Genomic DNA, 12513 nt, shown 5'->3' with positions numbered 1-12513 from the left:
TGGAGTGTTTCAATTTGAGATGATTAAGCATGTTACTCGTACCACTCAGTATTTCAGCCCAGTATACATTCAATTTCAGACAATTCAACAAAATGCATTATTGATATCATTACATTTTTATATCAAATCTATTAAAATTGAAAAACGATCCGGTTAACCGGATTTTTAGTATTCTATATTTGGTCCTTCCGTAAAACTAGACTATTTATACATCCCTCAGGGCGGCTTTCAAATGTTTTTTTATGAGCGTTCCTGATGACGGTAAACCAAGAAAGGTTTCGGAGCACGAAATTTAGTATTATTTTCATTCACCAGCACGGGTCGATACCTCTGCTGGTGAACTGTTAGTCCCGGAAAATATTGAGAACTTACACACTTCATGGTACAAAGATCACTAATTTGAAATGGGTTTTACTGTTGAATGGTTTACTGATTTGATCTTTTATGGAAGTTATTTAGAATAGTTCATTTAGTTCATTACCCATTAATGGAATTAATAGCAAGTACCGAATAATTGCTATCGTCGATTTGGGATAAGCTGGTGACAACTTTTAAAATAACATATGAATAGAGCACTGTATTTTTAGAAAAGTGCAATATTCGTTAAAATTTCTCAAAAATAAAACATCTGACGCTCGATAACTCGACAATCAAACGCAGTACTTCGGAAATGTTCGGAGGGTCGACGAACTTGCTTCGGAAGTTGGAAATGACAGTATAGACGTCATCATGTCAAGAATTAATATTTATGTTGTTCCTTTTTCTTTACAGCTATTTACACATAATTGACGTTATAACCAAGTGATCAACAGAGACGACAGAAGAGTCAAAAATAGAAAATAACAGGAGTGGAAAATATGTCAGACAGCATGACATTCCATTCAGCAACAAAGTTCGTTGAATTTTTCCAAGTTATCTGCATTGTAATCACACTTGGCGGAGGAGTAGCAATACTATTGGACAAAGCCATCAAATCATTCTTTTCCAAGTATGACAACCAAAACACACCAAAGACTTTTTTCATATCTTTGTTCATTGGATTTCTCCAAGAGGTCTTCTTTTCTATAAATTGGATGTGGAAAACTTCTAATTTGTGCAGTTTTGATATATTTATGAAAGATATGTACTCGTTACCTGTCGTCTGCTTCGTATCGACGTTCGCTGTAATCACAATATCAGAAAGTTCAATTTTGAGGTCAACGACTCGGAAATTTGTATATGTAACATATATTTCTACTGCCTTGTTGTTTATCATTGGAACGAGAACTATTTTTATTCTATGTTACTATGGTAACAATTTTGCGCATATATTCGGAGGTTGTGACATGTCATTCTCTAACTCCTTGTACAATCAGATAAACATCACAATGACATCATTTGTGTGCGAATATTGCAGCCCAGCCTCGTGTTATGCTTTGGAATACACGTTAATATATATACCAAGCACTGCAATTCTGTTTTACAACATTAAGGATATCTTAGAAATATTTAAACAAAGTAAGTATATGTAGACGATAAGAATATCTGAAAATCATGTTAATTTAAAAGGGTCTGGATTGGGTCTACAGAATAGAGAATAAAGGGCAAAAGTTGCAGAATAACGGGGAAAAAATTAAAAAATAGAGAAAAAAGCCCCCCTTAAAAAAAAAGAATAGAAATACTTGGATGCTGAAATTTAAAAATATGGTCAATAAAATGGTATAAAAAATAGTCAAAATTTGAATTTATATATATGAAATAAAAATGTGTAACAAATATATGCATTAAAGACAACACTTCAAAGGTATGCTGAAAATAATTGTTGTCCATTGTTTTATTTTACCAAAACTACTATACATTTAAATTAATTGAGGGCGATAAATAATGGAAAAAAAACAGTTATCGTTGAAACTTTTTTTAAATGTGTACCAATTGTATATGGTCCAGCTGATTCATGCATATTTTTAGAATTCTGGGTTTGATGATAAAAGCATAAAACTTTGCATAATTGTAGATATATATTTGGTAGCCAATTTAAGCTATGGACCCAATCCAATATGGCGGCCATTTTCAAGATGTCTGCCAATCAGTCCGAATTTCACAACCATGTATAGATTAAAGCAAATAATATTCAAACCAAATATATTGTCAAAATGTTGCATGAACAAAAATGGCCATTACACTACACCTGCCTTTCCTTAACTTATTGATCGATTGTTGTTTGATTAGCGAAAGTGAAAAATATTTTCAAGATGAGACCCATATTTTTTTTAATATTTGAGTACTTATATGAATCATACAGATCTTAGCACGTGTAAAACAAAATGGAGTTATCTTATAGTTATCGTTCGTTGATCTTATTTAAGAAGATTTGTGTAAAATTTCTATACGGGCAAATGGATCCCTGGATGCGAAATGCCGTCAGTTGGAAAAAACATAACATACATAACCAAGTCGATTATAGTTGTATTAGTATATAAACAATATGAATATACTCTTCATTTTACTAGATAGAACCGGATTTTTAAAATCGCAACTATTAGATACCGTTCCGCGGAATACATGGCATTCTAGATTTGAATTCCTTGCCCACCAGTCTTTGTCATTACACCTAAATCCAACAATCTAGACACAGAACCGTTAACTCGACTAGGGTAAGAACACAATCTCTCGTACCCCTCGTGAACATATTGTCACGAGATTGCTACATGTTTAAAATGAAATAAGACGCGGAAAAATGGAATATCTCGTAACTAAGGTAATTCTCAAAAGACAGAATCTGACATGGTGGGGCCCTTTATAGCTTGCTGTTCGGTGTGAGCCAAGGCTCCGTGTTGAAGGCCGTACTTTGACCTATGATTGTTAACTTTTGTGACTTGGATGGAGAGTTGTCTCATTGGCACTCATATCATAGTCATACCACATCTTCTTATTTATATGTACTTACTTTTTCAGATTGGCAGATAAATAAGTCAGGTACAACACAAGAGAAGGAGAAACATGATATGAATGATATGACACAGAAATGCATCTTATTAATTTTCCTTTTGGTAATATGGATTATCAGACCGGTGTCCTGGATATTGGACTTGTGTTACAGTTTAACGTCAGATGATTTGATTCCCAGTATGACTGTTTTAATTTTGTATATCTTTTTACTTTGGTATTTGTCACAGCAAATGTGTTTGCCGTCGTCTGAGAATGAAAGGAATTCAGATCATTACACTCCACTTAAATACACCGTTGAAAGTCCATTATCTAAGTAAAGGTCGCGAGTATTAAACTCAATTACAATGAACATTATTACACTGAGAGTTTTTATATTGTTTTTTTTTATTGTCAGATGGTCTGTGGAGTCAGTAACGATATAGATGTATAATATTAGCTTTATGCATCTATGGTAACAGAAAGAGCATAATTATGTGCACTGAGCTGCGTTCTTATAATTCTTACAACTAATAACTTATAAAATGGACATTATCGTGTTGTTTACAGTCTACCCAACAAAGGACAGAAGTACTGGAGTGACTGACAAATACATTGACCAGCTCGAGCCGCAGGCAACCTTCTTTTTTATACTGAAGATGAAGGACAAATGGCCGTGTTTAAATCAATGAAAAGTCAAATTTATATATAATATGAAATAATAATGTGTAACAAATATATGCATTAAAGACAACACTTCAAAGGTATGCTGACAATAATTGTTTGTCCATTGTTTTATTTTACAAAAACTACTATACATTCAAAAATAATTGAGGGCGATAAATAATGGGAAAAAACGTAATGGTTGAAGAAACTTCTTTTTTAATGAGAAATTATTTAAAACTAAGTTTTACATAGACCAAGCTTATAATGCAAAACGGTTATCTCCATTATATTGCAAAATGAATAAAACATTGCATATTTTAATCACTGTTTTGCAGTACAAATCTCACAAATTAATAATCGTTGAAACGTTGTCATCTTCCGTCACCTAAACATATGACGTCTTTAATATAAGTAAGCTTCTGGCATCAAACGTCAACACTAGACGTATTTTCATGATTCTTGTGTACGCTTCAGATATGTCCTTGATGATAATAGAGAACCGGTATATGAATTTTTTAAATATGCAGGAAACAAATAACTTCCAATGCGAAAAGGCCGAATCTGTAGTAGCTTATTTGCCAATTGTCGATTTGATTTTGTTACTTTACACTCTTAACACAGGTTAATTCCCTTTGCTAATTCTAGTCTGGTTCTAAACTGGACAAACAGTAGCTGGGATTTCTCAAACATTTCCCATTCATATATTAAAATCTTGTGATAATCACGACCAATAATAATTCATAGCAAAATCATAACCCATTCATGTACTTCCTAGTTATCCTGTATACATTTTCTACATCTTAATTTGATTTAAAAGGATAAAAAAGAGTATAAAGTTTGAATAAATCGAGCTTAAGCAATCAAAGATCAGCCAAAAAAAATCATGGATAAGATTAGATTATTCTACTTGTACATTTCGCGTGTTTATCTCCCGAACGCTTATATATTTAGCTTCCCAAAAATTTGAACTCGAAAGCAACTGATTTATTTTATACTCCAAAAAATGTGTTACGGCATCAAAGGCTTATATCATCACATCTTGGTCAGTTTCTTTGTTGGTGTTCTGTCAGTTCGGAATTGCCTATCCGCCAAAAAGTGTGTGCTCTCGTTTGAAAATGTTTTTGATCAATACATCAATTTCTATTTTAAGTCTGTAGTTTTTGAAAAGGAAAATTCTTATAGAACTAAAAATCATACTTTCCCAATGAAGTTGACTGTTAATAATTTTGTTGTTCAATCGAAGTGTCTATTTAATTTTATTTCAACAGGTTTGAATATTTGGCAAATAATGAATACCGCATTGGCATTTCCGAAAGTGATTTAACTTTTTTTACATGTTTAATTTAACCATCATGAACAAAGCTTTAAAAACCCGGAGAGGTTTGTGTTAACCTGCAGGTAAAATGCCTTATTTCAAACCAATTACATCCAATCTTTTCTATAGTACTATCAAGCACTTTGATTAATTTGTTCGCGTCCCCAATACGCCTGAATTATTTGCAAGTGGACGACAAGTGAGTAAAATTCAACCTTTTAGCAAAATTACAGCTAGAGTTTATGGCCGGAAAATTAATTGTAGGATCGCATCATTATGATCACCTATAACCACTTGCTATAAAGTGGGCTTTGCCACCGGGAACTGACAATATTATAGGCCACTTCACGGTTATTTCGGCTATATTGAATAGGGGGCAGATTTTTTGGATAGTATGAAAGTACGGGAAATTCTATGCATGTTTCCAAGCAACTGTTCTGTTTTAATGATGTTTTCCGGTATTTTTCAAACCATTGTTACCTCCATTATTAAAAACCTGCCCCCTATTCTACATGGCTGCTATAACTGTGAAGGGAAAAAAGTAGTATTACATTTACCCAGCTTTAGGTTGGCCTTTTGTGTACCCAAGGCAGGTGAAGGAAGTCAACTTAGGAGTGCTGTCATTGGATGTAAGGGTAAATATATTTTTTTATTTATTCATGAATAACTGCAGTGTGTATATTTACAATATAAATTTTGAAACCCATTGAAATATTTCTTGAGAATTATTCGAAGAGACTTCCAAATTTTCATAAACTTGAGTTAAAATGACGGTGGGCATGGATACCATAAACAAGCTCCGTTGGAAGATGGTCATGATACTATTTGACTTCAAATTCTAAAACAGAATAATAAAGTACTAATACCACACATAACTGTTTTGTCCAGGTTTTTATTATAAAAAGTAGTAAATTTAGAAAATGTTAGTATTGTCGCCTACGGAAGAATAAATCCTACCGTTTTCCCTGAAGGAGCCTATTAACCAAAAGTTGCATCGACCCAGTGTTAGGTAAAAACGATTTCAAATTAAAAGTTATTACTTTACAAAAGATGAGCAATATTTACAGATCAGGGCCCGTATGCATAAAGCCACTTAAGTTAAGATTTGTTCGGAACGGATGGATTTTTCTACATGTCCTACGATAAATTAGTACTTCGATTGGATATTGGATAACTTAGGTGGTTTTATGCATATCAGCCAAAGTTGTTATATGCAAAATGATCAAAGAGAAACTGTTTCTAATGATACAATGTTTTAAACTAGGCTGCTGTCTAGAAATTTTTCCATTTTAAGTTTTCAATACCCTTATTTCAATAAATCAATGAATCTAGTGTCGCATTTAAGAGATCACGGTTTCAAACTTGTGTCCGAAATGGTTTCTGTTGTAGTTCTAATTCTTGACTTTTGACATATAGTTGTCTAATTACCACATCTTCTTATTTTTATTCTAGTCTGCAAGTGATACCTGATATTTAAATTCTATTTGTGCCTTAAGTGGATCATCAAAAGCTTCTCGTGAAAGTCTATTTGTTTTACTTAACAATCTGATTAAAATACAGATCAGGTAACCAAGCTTCGCCGTCCTCCTTTCTGTTTTGAGAAATATAATATCAACCAATAAATTTTTGAATTTATCATAACGACAAGACCTGAGGATCCCGAAATGTCGTTAAAACAGAAAGTAGAATGGCGTTTTCAGATCCTTGTATGCGAAGCGTGGAAACAGGACGGTCCGACCTGCATTCTAAGGCTGGTTCTCTATCTTGCAACATACGGGTATCTGAGTCACCCTTGTGGTCAAGGGTGCTTTTATCTGTCAGAGCCAAACAGATAAAGGACAGGGAACCAGTCTACATTTTAATCCGATTGTTTTACATAATGTTTACCTTTTATTACATTTCTACCACTTGGACATATTGAATCTTTGCAGTTTGAACACGGTATTACGTTATAGCACCATCCTTTGAAAGTAAAAACAAAAATAAGACGTTTGAAGATAACAATCGGGCAATCGGGTACTGAAAAAAAAACAGCAGTCAAGATCATTTGCGGCAGTCCAAGGGTTTTGGTGAATAAATGAGGGTACGGATGGTGTGTCCTTCATTTCTTTATTCTTACAATTTTTAAACATGTTTTCTCTCATTTTGCCAAATATTCTCTATTTATTTATTTTGACACCCCCTTATTCTCTTTTTTTTATGCTTTTCAATTTTCTATTTTCTCTATTCATTATCTATTTTGCCTATTATTCTCTATTCTGAAAACCCCATTCAGACCCTCTTAAATTTTAGAATATATAAAAATATGTGTTGTGTTGAGCTTAGTTTTAAAACTCTTTCTTCGTTTGGCTTATATTGACATAATAGTTACTCGTCAAAAGGACATTGTCATGATAAATAGATTACCCAATAGACATCGAAAATACAGGGGCCTTGGTGACCGAGTGGTCTCAGTAATTCGACTACTGTATAACTAGCTGTCAACATGAAGGTTGCAAGTTCGAACCCCGCACGTGGCAGATACGTTCCACTCTTATTTTGATTTACTAGGATTGTCAGTTTTCCTGCCGAAGGTCGGTGGTTCTCTCCGGGCTACTCCACCAATAAAAACCAGACGCCATAAAATAGCCAATAGTGCTGAAAGTGGCATTAAACACCGAAAATGAATGAATGCATCAAGCAATCTGGAAAATGCATGAACTGCTGTAGACAATATGTCGGGGGAAAACACACACACAATAAAAAAAAGTCCAGCCAACAACAATATAACCACAAATGTGAACCTCGGGAGTGGAGGTACTTGCCACGCATTTAATGAGTGGTAGGCCGGATGGCCACTGGAATAGTTCACTATTTCAAGCTTGATAATATATTATAAGGTCGAGAAATTAAGATGAAAGATATGATACGGTATCTGATTAAATTATAAGTATCTGAAACTTTTCAAAGATCTGATTTAAACTACGTTAGTAAATGAATCAGTTATTGTCAAATCTATTTACCTCTCTGTAAAATAGCTTTATCGCGATGGCTTGCTCGGTACTACAGGAAATTAGCTGGGATAGAAACGTTAAAACGGTTTCTGTTGTTCTCATCATCTGCAAAAGACGTACCGCATTATTATTATACGTACCGCCACAATGCCTGACAATGTCGTCGACAGAAAGCATCGTAAGCACAAACTCCTTCATGGCTCTGGTGGATCAACAACCATCTTCCTTTAAGAGAAATTATTGATTGGTTGATTAATTGATTGATTGATTGATTGAGTGATTGATTGATTGATTGATTGATCACCAGTTTTTGGTGGGGTTCGTGTTATTCAGTCTAGTTTCTATGTTGTGTTTTGTATACTGTTGTTTGTCTTTTCGTCGTTTTTCGGGGGTTTTTTTCATTGCATTGTCAGTTCGATTTCGACTTATGATTTTAAAATATCCTTTTGATATCATCCACCTTTGTTTTTCTAGATAAAAGTTACAGCTGAATGAAAACATGTTTCCATTTCCGAAATAGTTTGCAGACCCCGCCCGAACCAGTCTTTGTTCTTATCGCTAATCAATACCACGTGATTGGTGAAGAAGCAGCAAATATCAGTTCAGAATTCGAATCTTAATTTGAACAATATTTTTAAGCCGAAATCAGAATCCACGACCTTTGATACGGACTTGAGGCAAGTACGCTTCAATTCACCAAATATGTATACAATCGATAAGTTTTAATGAATTCAGTGGAAACACGGATTTTATAAAAAAAAAATAATAAGCTGAAGACCGAAGTTGATACACCGTTTTCTTTGTTTAACAACCCTGTACACAAAAATAAAATTCGTTTATTGCTTCAATATATATTTGTTTTGTTTATACGCTAAGAATAAGCTTTAATCAATGTCCAAGCTCTGAACGTTTTATATACCGGGTCTTCGGTCGCACGAGGTCGACATGATGCTGCGTATTTCTACATCGCGCAGAGCCGAACGGACTCCCACTAAAAATAGCAATTCCAAGGTATGACCATGTCTACCCTTGGTGTGTATTCATACACTACTTGAAATGTATTGTTTCTGGTTAAAGTTTGGTTTCAAAGTTTTGTATTGATATTCTAATGAAGGAAACTTGGTCAAAATCTGGAGATGTCTTTTTATCTTTTTATGTTGTGCGTTTGCTGTCTCATTGACATACTAGTATATCAGAACTTTCTTTTTATTTATAATTTTCCCGTGTGGTCAAAAACCAAGTTTGTTTCATAATTTATAGCCTGAATATATTTTTTTACATTTTCTTGGTTGAAGAACACAATTTTTCTTTCTCTCTCCATCACCGCTTCTAACATATGCATTCTATAAGGAAATAACATAAAATATGGTTAATTTTTATATTAAACCACTATTGTTTCAAATTTTTGCATTTTAAAAACATTTCAGGTCTTGCCTTTGTTTATCTCGAGTCTACATTTCGCTAAAAGAATATATATGACAGATCATTGACAGTGATTGTAATACACGGGCGTCTTTTTTTTTGTAAAGGATGTTGGCTCCTTTGTTTCAAAATAAAAAGCTTATTTTAAAAAAGACTGTTATAAATTGATAGTATATAAATTACGTTAGAGTTATTGACCAAGCAAGTCGGTATATGTCATTTAATCTACACAGATCGGGTGGCCCTACTTGACCGGAACGTCTTGATTGGATTGGTCAATAACTGTTTTAAAGGGAAATCACACTATTGTTTATACGCATCGGTCTCGGCGCCGCTATAGTGTCGTGACCGTATTATGACGTCGCCGTTTAGAGTCCGTTGTAAAGGTTGCTAATTTCTAAAATGGCGGCCCGCTCAAAGGGACGTAGACTAAAGCAAGAGAAAGCAAATGACGTTTTGATTTAAGTGCAAAAAATGAAAATGCTACTCGAAACGGACAAAATGTATGGCAAAAAAATAGCCGAAAGTGGTCTTGATATGGTCTTAAATTACCTTACGATTGGGTTTAATTCAAATAAGTTACTCTCTTTAAATAAAGATATTATTATTATTATTATTATTATTATTATAATTGAGTTAGTATTTACATACAATACCATTTATACAATTATTTTTCTTAAAGGTTTATTAATTTCACCGAAAAATATTGTTAGATATGAGAAATATCAACATTTTTTGTTGATCTGGTCTTTATTATTTGTAGCGAAATCCGTCAGCTCAACTTTTTTTTGTAGAAAAACTTTTTTTATTTACTGTAAAGTTAATGTTTTCTTATATTAACATATTTATTGATCTTGCAGATTTCTTAGTTTCACGAAGAAAAAAAATATTTAAAAACAAAAGAGATATTTATAACACTTTTTGTCGATCATTTCAGTATAATCAAAGCGTACATCGGCGAATGTGAAATCCGTCCGGTCAACTTTTTTTTTTAGAAAAACATTTTGTTTTACTATGAAGTTTAAATTTTCATATAAGATAACTATTAATCTCGCAGATTTCCTAGTTGTATGAAAAAATATTGTAAAACAAAAGAGATATTACTAGTAACACTTTTTGTCGATCAGTTCAATATTGTAAAGCGTACATCAGTGAGTGTGAAATCCGTCCGGTCAACTTTTTTTTGTTAAATATTCATAAAATATAGTCTAATATTTCTAAGGTCTTCAAATATTAAAATAATCTATCAAATAACAAAAAAGTTCTGACTATTTATATCTCATCCGGTCAATACGGGCAATTGTCCTGTCATTAGTGTAACCCAACTGTTGGCAGCGTATTGTTGCGATACGGTATGTGGGAATATACTGGAAAAAGTAACAATATACCAAGAGTAACAGCATGTAAGCGTACAGCTTCCGGAATTTCTAGTTTTCTGTCCAACAGAGGGATGTAAATAAGAACAATGAGTTTCGATGTTCCTTTGGTGTCAAACGCCTCTCTCTCTCTCTCTCTCTCTCTCTCTCTCTCTCTCTCTCTCTCTCTCTCTCTCTCTCTCTGTTTCTTTTTTTTTGGGGGAAGGGGGGTATGGTGATACAAACACATGAACACGAGTGATTCGTAGAGTAATCATATTTGTTGAAATATCAAACGTTATATAAGAATAACGCCAGTTAAACATCACTGTAAAAGAAGCATACAAAATTTTACATCGGTTGCTGTCTGTCGAAATCAAAGAAAATTTAGCACCGTATTATATAGTACATTATACTCAATCTTCCTTTAATGCTTTGTACAGGCTTACATAATTTGGGCAAAAAAAAAAATCATATTTTGTAGTATTTCTTCAAACTGTCAATTATAGCGAACTGTACGACCAGCAAGTTAAAAAATAAGGCCGCTAGAAGTCAGAGCAATCTGGGAATATCAAACACTATGCCTAGTTATTTTTGTACTATTGATGACCGTACTGCCTACAACAACAACAAAAAATCCACACTGTATATTTGGCTTTACAAGACTCCAACAAGAGAAATATTTAACACACACACATGTATTTATGTAGAGTAACATGTCTTTTTGAGTGCTAATCTGTAACCACCACATTAAGGTCCGTCTTGTGAAAGAGTAATCATCTCATATAGAAAAAAATTTTGTGCTGATATTCATGTAATATTTGCCACTGAAAGTTTTGCAAAAATCAAGAAAAAAACGAAAACAAAAAACAAAAAAAAAAACTAGTAGTTCAGATGTAGGTTCGTGTTCAGATCACTCAATGTGATCACTTGCATGTCAACAAACAGTGATAAAGGGAGATTGTCATATTCCGATCATGACTGTAAAGGACAACCATTTGTTTAATACAAAGGTAGCTGATTTACTCTTGATACCTTGGTTCTTTTAAAAAAAATGGCCAACATGATATAGCAGAGTGCTGAAAGTGGCACACACAATCAATCAGTTATTTTCAAATTACCTATCATTAATCAGTTTTGGCAAAAAAAAGTACTAGTATATAGGCTATACCATACTGAAACATAAATGTGATAAAAGAATATACAATTCAAGAAAGAGAGGTGCACCAACAGAAAATAGAAACTGCAATCTTTCTTTTAATTTCATCGGATCTCAGATCTCAAAATTTTAACTCTTACCAGAATTTATTCTATCTTACAGTATAACTCGGAAGTTTCTAAGTGGAACTCGAGCTTTAACTAGAACTCTTACTCGAATTAACATTCGAACTAAAAATAAAACTGGAACTTTAACTCTAAATTTAGCTGGAACTCGAACTCTTATTCTACATCAAAGGTTATCCACACTCTCATTTGTCATCTGATAAAAAAAATTCGTAAGGGTTCCACGGAACCCAGTGTCTCGCCTACTTTTGCTGTTAATCGCAGGCTCAGCAAAAATGAGGAAAAAAAATCAATAAAAATATTCCTCTCGATACTATCTTTTGATTGTTAGAAGCTTCTGTCCAAGTTTGGTATAAATCTATGATAGTTTATGGATCTAATAAATGTTTTTAACTGCATACTGTATGTAATGTTAACTGGAAGAACAACTAAGTCCATTTATAAGTAAAATACGGATAAACAGGTACAAAATTTCCTTCGAGATACAAGCATTTGATCATAAACAAGCTTCTGTCCAAGTTTGGTACATATCCAGGATAGTTTAAGAAAGTTATTGAAATCTTAAAAACTTTAA

At 33.3% G+C, this 12513-nt stretch overlaps 1 protein-coding gene across 4 annotated transcripts in view; it reads left to right on the top strand.

Annotated features, from left to right (window-relative positions):
- Positions 1-3671, top strand: part of LOC127718281 (uncharacterized) — a 28690-nt gene extending 25019 nt beyond the window's left edge. For all 4 annotated transcript variants that reach the window (XM_052224281.1, XM_052224282.1, XM_052224280.1 and 1 more), the window contains exons 2-3: positions 772-1497; positions 2935-3671. In XM_052224281.1, coding sequence (XP_052080241.1) covers positions 858-1497; positions 2935-3245 — 951 coding nt within the window. In that variant the 5' untranslated portion in view covers positions 772-857 and the 3' untranslated portion in view covers positions 3246-3671. The remainder of the gene's footprint in view (positions 1-771; positions 1498-2934) is intronic.
- Positions 3672-12513: the final 8842 nt, after the last annotated feature.

Source organism: Mytilus californianus, unplaced genomic scaffold (assembly GCF_021869535.1).
Source record: "Mytilus californianus isolate M0D057914Y unplaced genomic scaffold, xbMytCali1.0.p SCAF_10, whole genome shotgun sequence".
NCBI lineage: Eukaryota > Metazoa > Mollusca > Bivalvia > Mytilida > Mytilidae > Mytilus > Mytilus californianus.
This window is presented reverse-complemented; position numbering and strand designations above follow the sequence as displayed.